This window comes from Equus asinus, chromosome 17 (genome assembly GCF_041296235.1).
Source record: "Equus asinus isolate D_3611 breed Donkey chromosome 17, EquAss-T2T_v2, whole genome shotgun sequence".
Classification (NCBI taxonomy): domain Eukaryota; kingdom Metazoa; phylum Chordata; class Mammalia; order Perissodactyla; family Equidae; genus Equus; species Equus asinus.
This window is the reverse complement of record NC_091806.1, coordinates 13,776,603-13,794,397: the sequence shown is the minus strand read 5'-3', so window position 1 is coordinate 13,794,397 and position 17,795 is coordinate 13,776,603. Positions and strand designations below refer to the sequence as shown.

The 17,795-nt window shown below is 34.1% G+C and overlaps 1 protein-coding gene across 1 annotated transcript; it reads right to left on the bottom strand.

The window, feature by feature from the left end:
• Positions 1-15,266: 15,266 nt before the first annotated feature.
• On the bottom strand, positions 15,267-16,217 carry LOC106839061 (olfactory receptor 1165-like). The gene has a single exon (XM_014853533.3). It carries the CDS (start codon positions 16,215-16,217, stop codon positions 15,267-15,269), a length of 951 nt encoding a protein of 316 aa, XP_014709019.2.
• Between the last annotated feature and the right edge of the window lie 1,578 nt (positions 16,218-17,795).

Genomic DNA, 17,795 nt, shown 5'->3' with positions numbered 1-17,795 from the left:
AAAACAAACCAAAACAATTGTCTACTCCGCTAAATTTTGTATCGCAAGTCAGAAAGTTGAGTGCATAATGAGGATACATAATTACTCATTTATTAATTCATTTAATATTTATTACAGGTTTACTCTGAGAAAGGTACTATCTTAGGTACTGGTGAAAAGGAAAGAATGTCCACTTGTCATTAAATTTATATTTAATGGAGAATATAAACAAATAAATATGCAATCATTTTCCAGTGATTGTAAATGCAAAAAATATATGTTTGAAGCTGTCATTTTAAAGAGGTGGTATATGTGTGTGAACCACTGTGAAGCGAGAAACAAAATTATGCAAATAACTGGGGGAAGAGTGTTGAGTTTGAGGCAAAGCTAACAGCAAATACAACTGATTTTCAAATAGATTTTTTTTCTGCATCTCGATAATTCTTCGGTTTTTGGTGATCTTCGCTTTCTAAATCTCTTTTGCAAAAATATTACTTGGTTATTTCAGGATGACACTATTTATGGCAGAAAGAAAAACAGGAAGCCTACATGGGTATCTTTATGGATGTCTTTTAAAGCTGTATTTATGCCACTATGTTGGTATATTTTAGAACAATAACAAAATATGGTATGACAATAGTTGTGTTTTTTTCAGTACATTTTCATTAAGAAATTATCGTTAATTAACTTCATGTCTGCATAAATAATCTGGGATGAAAAACGAAAAGACGTTTATCAATATAATTTTAAAACTTTAAGTCTTTTGAAGATATTCAAGGAAACAAAAAGTACTTCAGCCAGTGCTACAAGCCTCAAAAAAAAGGAGTTACAAGAACTAGTTGCTACACTGATTTTTTTCTGCCTCAAATGTATTTTTTGCCCAAAGTCTTGTGTGCAGCCTGGAAAGCAAGACTATGTGTAGTGTCTTTGCCCCGAAGGGTCAACACATTTTAGGGACAGTGAGTCCCTGTCTTCCCATCCTATAAATTTGAGTCATTTAAAATATAATTTATAGGATATTCCTCTATCAATCCAGTTGGTAACAGAACTAAGTAATTAATAGGAGTTTGTAAAAAAAAACATTATTAAAATAAACATCTAAATAACTCTCCTGCCAAAATTGCATCTAACAAAAATAATAACATATTCTTATATAATTTAATACCAAACCCATGTTTACATTTCCCCTGTTGTCTCAAACATATAATTTTACAGTTAGTTTGAATCAAGACTCAAACAAATTTGATTATTATAACTAATTTTTTATTACATAACACTTACATGTATTATGTAACATTATGTTCTGTGTATTATGTAATATTTCTGTGTGTGTCTGTGTTTGTCTGTACATGTTTGCATGTACATGTTTGCATGTTCAGGTAAGTTTTTTTCGAAAATTTATACCATTTGTGGAATGCTGCATGATCTGTATTTGGCTTATTGCATTATTTGTAGTCATTTGTCTTGTCCCTGTACCATTTCCTTTAACGTGATACTCACATCAAGATTTATTAGTTCAGATTCACTCTTAGTTTCTTTTAGGAATGGATTCTTCACAGGTGGTTGTGACTACTGCCAGTTGCATAAGATTGTGACGTACATGTTAACTAGTTGTCTGAATTTCAGTGCTGCTAAGTCTCATCTGTGGATTCAGGCAGTGTCAGCTTGATTACTTCCTTTTGACATTTCCCACCAACTTTTCACTTGATGACTTTAATAGCTATTGAAATCATCACCTTGATCCAATTTTTTTACTAAGAGTTTTAAAATTGCGATTTTCTAATTCCATCCTTCTTTCTGCTTCTATTTCTTCTGAATTTCACCTCATAAACTATTAGGTAACCCTGAAAGACAATTGTTAAATGAAAGATAGAATAAATATTTATCTCTTTTGTTTACCACTTTTCAGACTAATGACTTGATATACTCAGCAACTGTTAATAGTACCCAATGATTCATTATTTTTCTACTTCAGCATCTAGATTTAAACTTGATTTAAATATATTTGATGCCTTTAAGTGAATTGCAGTCAAAATTATTTCTATGTTAGTCATAACCAAGTGGGAGCCATTTCAAATTGCCTCCTATCTCTCTTTGAAATGATCCAACTAAGTGTTAATAGGATTCTTGCTTTCTGGAAAATTAAGTTGCTCAAGGCTCATTACAGTTTCTACCTCAGACTTCAAAAAAGCCCTTTGTCCAGAAAGCTCTGGTTCTGTTTAGAGAACAAAGATTTCCTTTCAGAGAAAATTTGGGGAATAGGGATGTTCATTGCTATTGGGTTGGCATTCTGAGTGGTACTATTTTAAAGAGAAAAAAAAATTGTTTCAAAATAAATTTGTTCCTCAAGATGAAAAGTTTTTACTTACCTTTTCTTACTTTTGAGCTGTAACTTGTCTTTTATGCTTACAACTTTAATTTCAATGACATTTAAAAAATTATTTGTTTACTTCTTATGAGAATAAGCATTGCATAATAAGGATGTACGCTCAAAATGCTACATTTAAAGTACTTCACAGAAAATGTTGTACACTGTGTTGCCATGTGTCCAACATTGTAGGTATATTTATTTGTTTTTATTTGTTTTCAAATTTTAGATAATTTTTGCTCACTTTTTGACATAAATATATGCTTTTAAATTATGGAAAATATTACATTTCTCTAAATCAGAGCTATATTATAATGTACATTCCCTAAAGTTTTCTTTCATCTCTTCCTACCTGTATTAGCGTTTGTTTCACCTTTCTCATTTCACTCACACAATTTATCATACCATAAAAACTTTTCTGCATCTTGTCTTTATTCACTTAAGAAAATTTTCTGAAGAGCACTCCATAGTAATTTTTTTTTCCATTTTCACAGCTGTATACTTCTTTATTGTGACCCACAGTTTAATCAACCACTTTTATACTGGATTTTATCCAGTCTGTTGTTATTATAAAAGATGCTTGCAAATAAGTTATGTATGCATATGTTGGCTACTCTATCTGTGGGATAGATTCCTAGATCTGTGAATGCTTTGCAAGAGGATAAGTGCATATGTAATTTTGCTAGTACTTCAAATCACATGTAACATGTTACCTTCTTGCACTCAATGTATTAAAATATCTGTTTCCTTGCAGATTCACTCACAGCATTTGTCGTTAAACTTTTGGATTTCTGCTACTCTGAAAGGTGAGAAATTATAGCTCAATCAGTTTTCATTTATATTTATATTATTATGAATCAAGTTTAACAATTCTTCATATGTTTAAGGGCTATTTGTATTCCTTTATATAGACTATGTTATTATATCTTATGTCTATTTTTCTATAGAATTTTCATTTTCTTCTCTACTATATACTACATAAGTGATGACTTTTCTGAACTTTTCGTTTGTCTTTTATTTTCTGTTGTTTTTGCCAAGAAGTTTTGTATATTCATGTAATCTAAATTTAACCCTGCTTTTAGAACTCTTTTCTTAGTATGTGAAATAGAAAGAGATATAATTTTATCTTTTTTCTCAAAAGTGTATTTATTTTCCCAATAAGACACTGTTTTAATAAGAAGAAATTTATAATTTATGTGAAATTCTATAGGGTGAGCTTTCCTACTATAACTTGCTTTATTTTTTAAGATATGTGTTACCATATATTTGTGTTTGCTTGGGCATTCATATAAATATTAGAACAAAAATTTTGAAATATGCTTTCTCAATATTCCCAGAGAAAATGTATATTGCTTTCAGGCTGATCTTAATACATATGAACTAAACTAGATAATGCTTGTAGAGATCTTCAGACCTGACAGTACTGGGAAAGCAGTCTTTCGAACAATAATATCCAAAGATAATCTAGTAATATGGAACTGACTCCAGAGATTATCTTTTTTCAAGGACAAAATTAATTCCTGTGACCTCTCGGAGTAATAGCCTCAGAGGTACTATAGTGAAGTTGAGTTCTTGTCTTAATCATTTCAGTCAATTCCAGGCTAGTTTCTTGAATCTCTGTGTCATCATCTACTCAACAGGTGTAACTGGCCTTGCCCAACATGCTTCTCAGCATAAGCTGACAGAAAGCATGAGACTGTGCTTTCATAGAATTCACAGAACCAAAGGAATGAAGGTGGCAGAAAAGTATCACCATGCCTTTTATCACACAGCATATCCATCTATTATCTCCCAACAAATACACAGTGGTGCTTCAGTGGCATATATCACAATTAACTTCAAGGGATTTCAGTTTAAAATATATTAACATCGGAGTCATGGATAAAACCTTATGTAAATATACCCTGTAGGTTTTATAAGGCTCTGTTCCCATTTATCTTGGGCATCTCAAACATCTTTTAAGATTGGTTCACTGAAATGGGACCTTTGTGTTCTTTAATTTCTGGAAGGCATCCTTCACATCTTTATGCCTCAGGCTGATCAGAAGGTTCAGTATAAGGTTGACCACTGTGTAAAATACAGAGGCCACTTCGAAGATTTGTCAAGAATTTTTGGAGATGGGCAGAGAAAAGAGGGAAAGGATGGTCCTGTTGAAGATGGTGATAGCAGTCAGCTCAGAGGCACAGGTGGAGAAGGTTTTGTGATGTCTACTGGCAGAATGTATGTCTAGTACAGTCACAAAAATAAATATGTGTGAAGCAAAGACGATGAGTAGTGTACTCACCTCATTGAAGGTGGCAAAACAAAGGGGATAGGTGGGGAATGTGTATATTGGAGCTTGAGACAGCAATGAGAGCAGTATATTTACAAAAAAAGTGGTTGATTATGCTATGTCCAGAAAAATTTAGCTGGAGAGCATAGCAAAATAGTACCAAAGGGCCAATCATACCCCAGAGATATGACACAGGGACCAGCAGGGCATATAGCCTGTGATATAGCCATTGCATACAGTATTACAGATGGCCACAAAGTGGTCATAGGCAATCACTGCCAGCAAGAAGGACTCAGTCACCACAGCAGTACAGGATAGGAAGTACTGTGACTTGCAGCTAGAGTAGAAGATGCTTTTATTAGCCATAACCAAGTTCTCAAGCGTCTTGGCACTAAAGATGAAACAGTAACAAAAATCAACAAAATAAAGGTGACTAAGGAAAAAGAACAAGGGAGTGTGAAATTTGGGGTTAGTCTTGATGATTATTATCACCCCAAGATTTCCTACCACAGTGATAACATACATGATCAGAAACACAAGAAGAGAGGAATCTGAAGCTTGGGGTAATCTGTGAAACCGAAGAAGACAAAGGTTCTCTCTACACTAATATCTCTTACAACCATCACAGCAATACCTTTGAGGAGAGGGGATGGGGGAAGAGAGCTGTTCCTGCCAAAGACAAGATACATGGAGGTGAATGGCACATAGGTCATGACATTCTATGGTAGACAAAAGAAAATGAGAAAAGTAATTGGTCCTAATTTCCTCCAAATAGAATGTGCCTCATGCAGATAACCACTATGGATATATGAAACCAAGACAAGTTTTTGAAACATCTTTGCATTTCCATAAGGAATACTTATCATATTGTAGCGTGTGCATGCACACATTAGCTAATAGCATAATAGGTACTTAACATACAGGAAATGTTTGAACACAGATGCTTAAACTAGTGAAGGAGTCTGAAAAATGTGAAATGTTTGTCTCGATGAACAAAATTCATTGCTATCGTGTTTTGCCTTTACACACAAATGATTAAAGTCTTCAAGGGAGTATGTTTGTATTCTAAGGATAAAGTAAAATAGTTGCAAGATCTAGGAAAAGAATATATCAACCCAATTTTAGCAGCTTTTGTTTGGTAAAGGCTATGTCTCTCACAGAATAGCTTAGCATTTGAGGGTTGAGGAAGACAATGGCTTCCTTTGATATCTGAGTGTAGTGTACACATTATTAGGGTTTATAGTCTATGGGTTAATTTCTGTTACAGCCCAAACATTGTACAGAATTCTCATAAGGGTCTCAAGATTTATCCGGTAAGAATTCTTTCAGATCTAACTAATTCTCATTCTTGTGAAAGTTTGTATAGCAATTTAAGATGCATATAAAGAGATATGGACAAATATCCATTTCCAGGTGAAAAATTTATTCTATTCTTTGTAAAATGGTTTTCAATAGACTTGAAGACAAATATTTCCATGAGCATTAATGTCTTTCTTTAGTATTATTAGGCTCAGAATTGGATAACATTTACAGTGACTTAACATAAAAAGAAAACTAAAAGAAGACCCCAGTTCACATATCAGGAAAATAATATTTTAACTGTTGCATAAAAAATGAATAAACTTACCTACTACAGAGAAACAGGACACCTGCCTCCTGATTCTCTCTAATCCAAGTAAAGCTGGTGTCCTAAGGCTCTTACATCCATCTCTGTAGCCCTGGGGACTCAAACTGGATAATCACTTGCAACTTCTTCCTCACAAGCATCAAAGGAAGTAATTAAGGCAAATGCCAAGTCCCCTTGTACCATTTGTAATGACTGGAATTTCCTTGAAATTACACAGAAAAATTGCATCTTGAATTGACTACTAGGCCTTGTTTGCACATACTTGAAATGTCCTCTAGAGTTAACAAAACTAAGATAAAACTAAAGTGAGACAGCATTATTTCTCAAATCCTGCCTCATCTACAACAAAATTCAGTAGGCTGCTTGATTTTGAAGGCAGGTTATACCAATTTTAGGCAAGTTATTCTAACATATTTATGGAGCTACCCAAAAGGTTGCCCATTTTGAATGGATCTCAAAACAAGAGAAAACTCTCACAAGTCCAGTCTTTCATGCCAGCTGCTGTGCTAACTGGTTCATGTGACGCAGGATATATAATTGTTCTTGAAGTGTGTTTAGGGATAAGGGTTGTTCATAACTTTGGTTACACCCCTATAGTGAACTACAGATCAGACCTTTAGGATTTTGAAGAAAAGCAATAAGTTCCTCTGCAGATAACTAGTCACCTTTTGAGAAACAGTTTCTGACTTTTTAATGGATCCTAGTAGAGACTGAGTGATTGACAATAGGCTACTAAGTTACTATGCGACCTGCACTTCCCATCAAGAACTGACTGTTGCCTTTCTCACCAAACCATAGCTTTAGGCATGCACAGCAGCCAAGAGCACTCCTGTTCCTGAGCGAGTGATCCAGATATCCATGGTCCACACTCTTGTTGTATTGCTTTTTCTTTCACAGCCTGAATTCATAGCTTCATAAGTTATTCCCTGTGACAACCTGAATAAGGAAGAAAGCAGTGGGGCCTTATTTTCAGACGATTCTGCATGATTTGCTGGCACCACACACAAGTGGACATTTGCAGCACTACAATCCTGCCTTCGAGTGTTCCTGAAAGACACTTACAAAGAAAAATTCATCTACTATTCAGCAACTCAAAACATGTGGCTGGAACATCAGAATGGTCTTTTTAAAACTCAGTTATGGGAAAAACTCTGCAATACTTTAGAGGGATGGATTAATTACCTCCAAAATGTGTTATATTCTCTAAATATGAAACCAGTATATATTGCTCCTTCCCCAGTAATTCATGAGACCCAGAATTTATGGGTCTAGGGTGTAAATAGGAAGGGATCTTCTACCTATTGTCCTTAATGACCACCAGCTAAATCTCAGCTTCCCACAAGTGAAAATATGAGCTCTAATAGTTCAGATGAGTGATGCTTCCACTACAGAATATGGTGACAGACCCAATAAGGTGGAAGATTGACTTATTTGATCAAGAAAGAGTGGTGAGGATGATGTTAAATAGATTCTAGAGTAGAGGCACCAAGATGCCTTATAGCTTCTACTTCTAGTCTCTTCAAACACTGTTCTGAGATAAGGAAGCCAGTGAAACCTACCAGTGGATGAGAGACTCTGTGGGAGAATACTAAGGCACCCCAGCCAACAGCCAGCACCAAGTCACCTGACAAAAGAGTGACATCATTTTAGAAGTTTCAGGCCCAGCGGAGCTCCCAAATGATTGCAGCTGCATGATGAGACCACACGACACTGGCAGAGGAATCATGTATTCAGCCCCAGAATGGTGAGAAATAAAAAAATTCTTTTTAGCCACTAAGTTCTGAGGTGTTTTTTCCTCAGCAAAAGGCAGACGAAATATGCTCCAACCTACACTTTAAACTTAAGGCACTGAGAGGCTGAGTTGAAAAAAAAATGACTTTTGATGATTTTTTTAGAACATTACATTACAAATTGGATAAACCTTCCATAACCTTCCACCATCTCATTCCATTCTCTTCTGCCTCAGTCATAAACTTCATCTTTACATTGTTGATTTTCATTCCTTGATATTATTTATTTATTTGTGACTATCCATAACAAATATATACTGTCCATTGTACTTTTGAACTATATAAATGATATTGAGCAATATTTCTGAGATTTATAACTAACTGGTATATTTTTAATGCAATCATTTTAACTTACACAATGTTCACTTGTATGACTACAATCGCTCTTTTTATGTCTGTACAGACTATTTCCATTTTTGTCACTATAAGCAATATGCAACTGAACATTTCTGTACAGCTCGTTTTGGGCAGATGCGTTTGAGTTTCCCCGGAGCAGTGATTTGCCCCAATTTTTCATGCCATGATATACACAGAAAATACGATTTGAAGGATACAGAAGGATGAACTGAAGATAATTTTTTTCATATTTTTTTAAGTTTTGTCACCATTTTATTTGCTATCTTTTCCTAATTGTCATAGATATTTCTATATTGTGGATATTGATCTTTAGTCAGTTAAATATGTTGCAAAATTTTTCACTCATTCTGGAGCTTCTCTTTCAACATTGCCATGAAAACAATGGAATATGCTTTAATTTTAATGTAATAACATTTGTTTCGCTTTGTGAATGTTTGCCTTCTCTGAAATTCTAAAGAAATTATCTTTTATTTTGTCATGAGAGGCCAACTTTTGTAAGAATTCTTGACAGAAACATTAATATAGCAAGTAAGTATCCATTGCCTGCAGAGATTTCCACAGATATTTGTAGAGTATTTACATATTTCAGATACTCTTTCTTGTGAATTATGCATTGCTATTCCTGAAACCTAAGCAATTTTGAGTTGCTATACTTCAAGAATAACAGTAGTGATATATTATTTCCATCTTTCCAATAAGCAAGAATTATAACTTGGCCAGTGCACAAAAGAAACTTAGCCAGAAATAGATGGAATTATCCAGAGTATATTGACACCTAATTCAAGCGATAAAAATTTTTTCCGTGGTGAACCAGGATCATTTTAATCTGGGGTTATTTTCTATCAGTTATATCTGGAACATTACACTTTTGAGTTTCTGAGTCTAGGTAATCCAAAAGAACCAAAATTACCTGAAATATTAACTATAATACTAAGTAAACTCTTCAATTTTTCTTTAATCTGAATTAAGCTCTGAAAGAAAAAGATCTCTAAATTGAACATGACCAGTTTTAAAAAATTAATAACAAGACTAATTGTGATAGATACTGTTGATGACGGAAGCATCATTTTTGTGGTTCTGCCAACTGTAGGATAGTCAAGTGGTTAAATAATATCCAAGTAAAACTAAATGCTTAAAATTAGACAGATAAATATTTTCCACAGTACAATAATCCCCAGTAGAAGCATTCCTATAAATAAACATGGTCATCTTTGAGTATATTATTTCTGTTCTTTGGCTTATTTAGTTTCAAGAAGGGCTATATTCATTGAGGATTCATCCCCAATGTCTTTCCTAGGTAAACAGGGCATAATACCAAATATTGTCAATTTAGTCTGAACTTTCTTTTTCTTTCCTTCTTTTATTCATCTAGTAAGTATTCACTGAAGGCCTGATGTGTTTCTAGGCACTTTTCTGGCATTAGAGATATAAGATACAAAAATAATGCAAGAAATTTCTGCCCTCTTGGACTCTGCATTCTACTGGGAGAAGCAAATAACAGACAATTAAATTATTGCATGCATTTAAAATATCATCTATTGTTATGAAAAAGCATAAACCAGGTTAAGGGGCTAATGGGTGATTATCTCATTATATTACATTTTCATGGAAAGATTCTCTGGGAAGGTGACATTTGAATAGATATGTAAATAAATTTCATAGGACTATATTTATTAATATTGGATTGAGTGCTAAAATATTTTGAAGCCTATCTACTAAATTCTTCACAGGCTTTCTCATATTTTCATATATCAAGCTGTAAATCAGTGTGTTCAACAGGGGGTTAGCACAGACCCTACTTGAACAATTACCCATGAGCTCTTGGAGTTGGGTGCACAGTAGAGAGAAAGATAGTGAGATGGAAGGCACATGTGGAGGAGACTCTGTGATGCCCACAGGGAGTAAATATCATCAGGACACTGATGAAAATAAAAGCCAGGAAGTCATGACTATGAGCTTTCTCAATTTATTAAAACTGACTAAAGTAAAAAACAATATCTGGATGAATTGAACAGTATCCAAAAGGGAAACAAAATATTCATAAAAAATATGTTAACTATTGAACTCAAAATAGACCATACAATGAGAGAATGAGTATGAAGTTACAGACTATGCCCAGATGTAGCATCCAGCCAGAAGGCTAATAGGCTGCATTGCGTAGCAGGAGAAAGTGCTAAACTCATACTTCAGAGGTTAGAGTTCAATCATTATCAATTTTTCAGATCTGAGGGAGAAATACACCTGTCAGGTCTCAATCAAAACCCCAGCCAATGCCAGGAACAGGGACAACCATAGGATGGCTGAGTCTTAAAAAAACTTCTTTCCTCCAGCAAATTGATTTTAAGGGCTTCTTTACTAATCTCTGGAAGACCTCTCTTCCTGCTTTTATTCTAGCAATGCTTCCAGTACGTGTATGGCAAATCACTATTCTAATTCCCCTCTGTTTAAAAACCAAGCGTAATTGTTCTCTTTTCCTGAGCAATCATTGACTCATATATGCACATCCTGTCTTTTCTCAGAATTAATAGCAATTTGACAACCATTCTTTTATGAACAAACTACACTCTCATTCTAACTCTTCAAAGGACAATTACTGAAGAGGACAAATATACCTCATCAGTTTAATTCTGAAAGGTTTAGTAGTGTAGATATTATGAGAAGTTCAACAAAGTCCCAATGCATGAGAGTTACATACATTAACAAGTATGCGTATATGATAGCATATTTTATTTATATATATAAATGTATGTGTGTGTGCATATATATATATATATATATAAATATTTCTCTATGTTAAGGAAAAAGATCTTTTCATATCATTTCTTCCATCTCCTGTTTGCCCTTATAGGTCTATAGAACCAGGTCTTCATGAAAGAAAATTCACCTCTTCTAGGAAAATCACTTTTTAAAAGAACAAGTCAAAAACATTAATAAAGGGGAAAAATATTCACAGACATCAATCTTTGTAATCTTTTCCATTCTTTATCTAATGACATATACCAGAGAGAACAATTTTCTTCTAAGTTAAATAGTTGGATTTCATTTCTCATGGGCGAATACCTAGGAAACGAATTGTTGAGTTATGTGACAAGTGTTTGCATAACTTCGTAGACATTGTAAATTGTTTTCAAAGTCATTTTACCTTTTACTCCCATCTGAAATGTATGAGCATTGCACTTGTTTCCAAATTTTCACCAATACTCTGTATTTCAGTCTTATTCATTTTAGCCAGTTAGAAAACTGGTGTACAGTGGTGTCTCATTGTGTTTTTAATGAGAATTCCATTCACGACTAAGGAAGTTTCATATCTTTTCACGTGTTTATGACAAAGATGAAGAGATAACAAATAATGTGGAACACATAAGACAATCTATCATAGTAACAAACCTCACACCATCCATAAAAATGAATATTAGGTGTCTCAGAGCAAAATACGAAGAACAAGCATTCTTAAATATAATATAGAGAAGTGTCATCCTGAACCAAAGGGTGGATAAATAACATCTTAAACAATTGCAAAAACATTGCAAAGGTAGTATATTTGACTAAATTAAAATTCAAACTTTCTCTTTATTAAAGGACATTGAGCAAGAAGCAAAGCCAAAATGTGACAATATTTCAAGATATGTAATCGTATTCATAATTTACAACAAACTTTTCAAGTAAATAAGAATAAATGCAAATAATTGAAAAGAAGAATGGTAAATGCCATACAAAGGGATTTTAAAAAATAAAAATATCCATATAATTATTAAAATGTGCCTGAACTCAAATAACTCAACTGTTCAAAATAAAATTACAAATGAAATATTCAAAATCAACTAAATGGGTAAAAATCATAACTTCTAATAATACTGAACACTGGCGAGGAAATGAATCATAACTTTGAAACTTTCAAATATTGCTTTTAGAATTTTAAATTGATACAATTGGCCAACAGGCACATGAAAAGATGTTCAACATAATTAACTATCAGGGAAATGCAAATCAAAACTACAATGAGATATCACCTCACTCCCATCAGTATCGCTATAATTAACAAGACAAGAAACAATAAGTATTGGAGAGGATGTGGAGAGAAGGGAGGCCTGATACACTGCTGCTGGGAATGCAAACTGGTGCAGCCACTATGGAAAACAGTATGGAGATTCCTCAGAAAATTGAGAATAGATCTACCATATGATCCAGTTATTCCACTGCTGGGTATCTATCCAAAGAACATAAAAACATGAATGCATAAAGATACCTGCACGCCTACATTCGTCACAGCATTATTCACAATAGCCAAGACTTGGAAGCAACCTAGGTGCCTATCATTGGACAAATGGATAAAGAAGATGTCGTGTATATATATATATATATATATATATATATATATATATATATACACACACAATAGATACTACCCAGCCATAAGATATGATGAAATCTGGCCCTTCTAGACAACATGAATGGAACTTGAGGGTATTATTCTAAGTGAAATAAGGCAGAGGGAGAAAGTCAAATATCGTATGATCTCACTCATAAGTAGAAGATAACAACAACCACAAACAAACACATAGCAACAGAAATTGGGTCATTGGTTACCAGAGGGGGAGGCAGGAGGACAAAAACATGTATGTGGAGATGAATTGTAATTAGTGTTTGAGTGGTGAAAATGATATAATCCACACAGAAATCAAAATACATAGTGATGTACACCTGAAATTTATAAAATGTTATAAACCAATGTTATCGCAATAAAAAAGTCTAAATTGATACAATCATTTGAAAAATTGAGAACTAAATAAATGCATAATACTTCTAGATATAAACCTGATTCTAATGACTACTTATGTGCTATGTAATTGTATACATGCCCCCAAACTGAAACTTCCCAAAAGTCCATCATAGTAGACTGGATTAAAGAGAAAACCTGAAATATTAATTATATAAAATATTAAATAGAGGAAAAATTGAAAAACTAAATATATACAACAACAAGGATGATTTACAGTGCATAATTCTTGATTTCCTTCACATACAGTTTGCAAAGAGGGAATATTAATTTGTATTTTTTGAGAGGCATAGTTATATATTGAATCTATATAGAAAAGCAACTGCATCATTATGACAAAAGTTATCCTTTTGTCTCTTGCTGAGAGTGGGAGGAAAGGTTAGTAATTGACTCCAGGCTTCTGGTAATGTTTTATATATTGATCTACTTGGGATTTAAATGCATGTTTCTTTAAAAAATGTTTCAGTATGTTTTACATTTAAAATGATGAAGTTAGAGAATTAGGCAGATGCTACATTTTGCAAAGAGTTAGATTTTCATCATAAATGTAAATTAAAACTATTGCACATTCTAAACTGGGAAGTGAAATGAATTGACTTTACATTTTTAAAAAATCACTATGAATAATCTGAGATTCACACTTTATATGAGGTTAAGAAATGTGAGTAGTATGTTAATATGGTATTAACTGCTAAAACCAACTTAATGACAATTTTGGCTCAGAAAGAAGAGACAAGGAGATATAGTTCTGTTTTGGAGATAGAAACAACCTAACTTACTGACAAATATTTGAGAGAAGCTACAGAAAAATAAATAGTAGTAAATAATGATTTCTCCTTTGCTTTGTCTAAGCAATTGAGTGGATGTCATGTACTGATACGGAAAAAATTGGTAGGTTGGAATTGTTTATTGTCGACAATGCATGATCAAAAAGTGTATTTTATTGGACCAGCCCCAGTGGCCTAGAGCTTGAGTTTAGCACACCCTGTTTTGGCAGCCCAGGTTTGGTTCTTGGGCACAGATCTACACTGCTCTGTTAGTGGCTATGCTGTGCTGGCGGTCCACATACTAAAAAGTAGAGGAAGATTGGCATGGATGTTAGCTCAGGGTGAGTCCTCTTCAGTAAAAAAAAAAAAAAAAAAAGTATATTTTATTAATCTTTGTCTTTTATCAATGGGTAATAAATACATCTTAGAAAAAATTAAGCTTTTCTTAGTATTCACTATTATCTTCAGCATCTTTTATTGAACTTTAATATATTACATTGATACTCAAAAAAGAAGTGATACACATAGAGAGTAGTTAATATTTTCAACCTCTGCTCACTTAAAGTCAGATAATATTTCTCATAAAGCAAACTCTCAGGTCCTCATTTTACTTGGAATAAAATAAAATTCTGGAACAAAAAGTGGTGTTTTATAGAACTTGCTGAGTCAAAAGAGTTGGTTATTAGAACCTGAGTACAGATCTATTAAAGACAATTAACGTGTATTTGCAGCACTTTTACAAAACACAACTTAAACTATAATATAAATAATGATTCTCTAAATATATATGCCTTCTTCATCATCCCAACTTCCACAGTGACTAACTGGGAGATGTTGAAATATATTTATTTCTGAAACCAGCTGAGATGAATCGCATTAAAATGTATTATTTCTATATTAATCCATAGCATCGTGGCCACCAAATAACATGGAAAGTGCAATATTTAATTGCTTTAAAATATAATCAGAGGCCAGTCCCATGGCTGAGTGGTTAAGTTAGTGCGCTCTGCTTTTGTAGCCCAGGGTTTCCCCAGTTTGGGTCCTGGGCACAGACCTGGCACCACTCATCAAGCTATGCTGAAGCAGCATCCCACACAGCACAACCAGAAGGACCTACAACTAGAATATACAACTATGTAGTGGAGGCTTTGGAGAGAAGAACAAGAAAGAAATAAAAAAAGATTGGCAACAGATCTTAGCTCAGGTGCCAATCTCTAAAAATATATATATAATCATATATTTACTTTAAATAAAGGTAAACTAACATCATCCAAATATACGAAAATTTATTGGACATAAGTAGGACGTAAATACACATATATATTTTAATCATATTGAGTGAGAAAGCAGTTGGGAGTTGATTACACTCCTGACTGTCTCTTTCACGTCTTTGTTCCTAAGGCTGTAGATAAGGGGGTTCAGCATGGGGACCACGACTGTATAAAACACAGTGCCCACTTTGACCAGAAGCCAGGAGTTTTTGGAGTTGGGCACACAGTAGAGAAGAAGAATGATCCCATGGAAAATGGTGATGGCAGTCAGGTGGGAAGCACAGGTGGAGAAGGCTTTTCGGAGTCCACCAGTAGAAGGCATCTGGATGATTGTGACAACTATGACAATGTAGGAGGAGAAGATAATCAGGAGGCTACAAGCCTCACTGAATATAGAAATGATTAAACATATCATTTGACTGAAATAGGGGTCAGAACAGGATAAAGAGAGAATGGCAGAATATTCACATCCAAAGTGACTGATGATGTTAGAACCACAGAAGGAGAGTTCCAAAAGAGAATATGTGATTGTCAGGGAACATGTTCCACCATATGTGTAGGTTCCAGCTACCAGGAATTTACAGAGTTTATGAGACATAGTAACTGTGTAGAGAAGGGGGTTACAAACAGCCACAAACCGGTCGTAGGCCATCACTGCTAACATGAACATTTCTGTAATCACAAATGTGCAGCCAAAGAAGTATTGTACCATGCATCCTTTGAAGGAGATAGTTCTGTCTTCCACAACCAAAATTTCTAGCAGTTTGGGTGTAAATACACTGGAATAACAAATATCCAAAAAGGACAGATGACTGAGAAAAAAGTACATGGGTGTGTGGAGTTTGGGATTGATCCTTATGGCCACAATTATGCCCAGGTTCCCCACCAGAGTGACTGTGTAGATAGTCAAGAAAACTAAAAAGAGGGGTACCTGGAGGTTTGGATATTCTGAGAAGCCCAGGAGGATGAACAAGGTCACAGAGCTCTGATTTCCCTCAACCAGTAACATGGCCTTTGATATTTTTTTAAAAAATGAATAAATAAAGGAAAAGAAAAGAAAATTGAGCAGCAGAACTTGAGAAGACGGGGTAAGAAGACGTCAAGACAGCTCAACGTAAACTAGTGAAGGCATCAGGGTCAATGTGCACTCTTGAGTGTTCTGATCCTATTTGGAGTCTCATTTGACAACTTAGTGGCAATTTGATTATGGAGAGTTAGCTTTGTCCTTCAGTACTTTGGTTTCCTCATCTGGAAAACAAGACGAAAATTGTACATATCAATATTATTATTTTATCTAATGATCCACAGTGCATTGAATACCCCGTGATAAAAATATAATTGTATGAGAACAAAGGAGATGTAGAGTGAAATCAGAGAAACATTGAGCAGATCCTAGTAGTCATATGAAGATGCCAGAAGTGGACTTGGGAAGATTAAACACTTTTAAAATGTAGAAAAAGTAAATTTCTTTGGGGAAAAATGTATCATCAGACATTCACAATGCTGTATTGTCATATCGCAAGTTTATGTATTCTAGATCTACCCCATTGTAAAGGACACACAGAGCATCTACTTAAGAAGATCTCTAAGTGGTCTGGTGAAAAATTCCACTGATGACTCTTCCCTCAATTACACACGTATCATGGTCATTTATAAGACTCAAAATGCTCAATGATTTAAAACCGTCTTCTAAAGAAATGTTTTGGAGACATTCTTGAAAGTTTCGCATTGGCTATCTTCTGTCAGTAATGCATTGCATTAAAAAGAAAAAAATATCTGCTTATTTATCAGTCGTTATAAAACACACAAAAAATAGTACTGAAAAAGAAATATCTCTTATGATAACAAGAAGTCTTTTTTCTGATATGGCAAACTTAGGTGCAGTGGCCAATGAGGAATGAAAAAATATGTAACATTCAAATATATAAATACTTTATTTTTGTAAACCAACATGAGTTTAAAAATGATGAATTTCACATGATTAAACCTAAAAATACCTGATTCTTGAAATGAACTTGGAGATGCAATGAATATGATGCTGCTATCTTAAATAAGTCTCTCAACTTGCACAACTTTTAGCATTGTTTGTGACAAGAAACAGCTTACCATCAAATCTGCCACTAATTCCAGGTGCAGAGCATGAGCTGTGCAACCACATTTTCCATTGCATAGAAGACTTAGTTGACCTTTTGTGAAGTGCATGTACTTAGTCACATGGCATTGATAAAAAAGGCTTCTCTAAATTCAGAAATTTAGATTGCTTTTATTGGGTCACATTCAAGCAGGTTAAGAATTTTGAGATACAGTCTGCTACTAGAAAGGAGAAAAGAAAGAAAAGTAGATGAATCTGTTATATCAGTAAAGGTCTTAGAACTTGGACTAGGGAAGAATCCCTGGACTTGTTAGATCATGCTCTGCCAGACAGAAATGAAGTAGATCTTTGTGAAAGATTCTAAACCAAGATTAAGACGAGACTTGATACAGTTAAAAAACAGAGAATTTCTGAATATTTTCACATATCTTGTATTCATTCTTCATTAGCACTACTTCTCACCTTCCTTACATTAAAGATCCTGTCCTCACAGCT

What these genes read in the sequence shown, in the direction of transcription:
- LOC106839061 (XM_014853533.3), bottom strand. Translation starts at nt 16,217, where the DNA reads ATGTTACTGGTTGAGGGAAATCAGAGCTCTGTGACCTTGTTCATCCTC.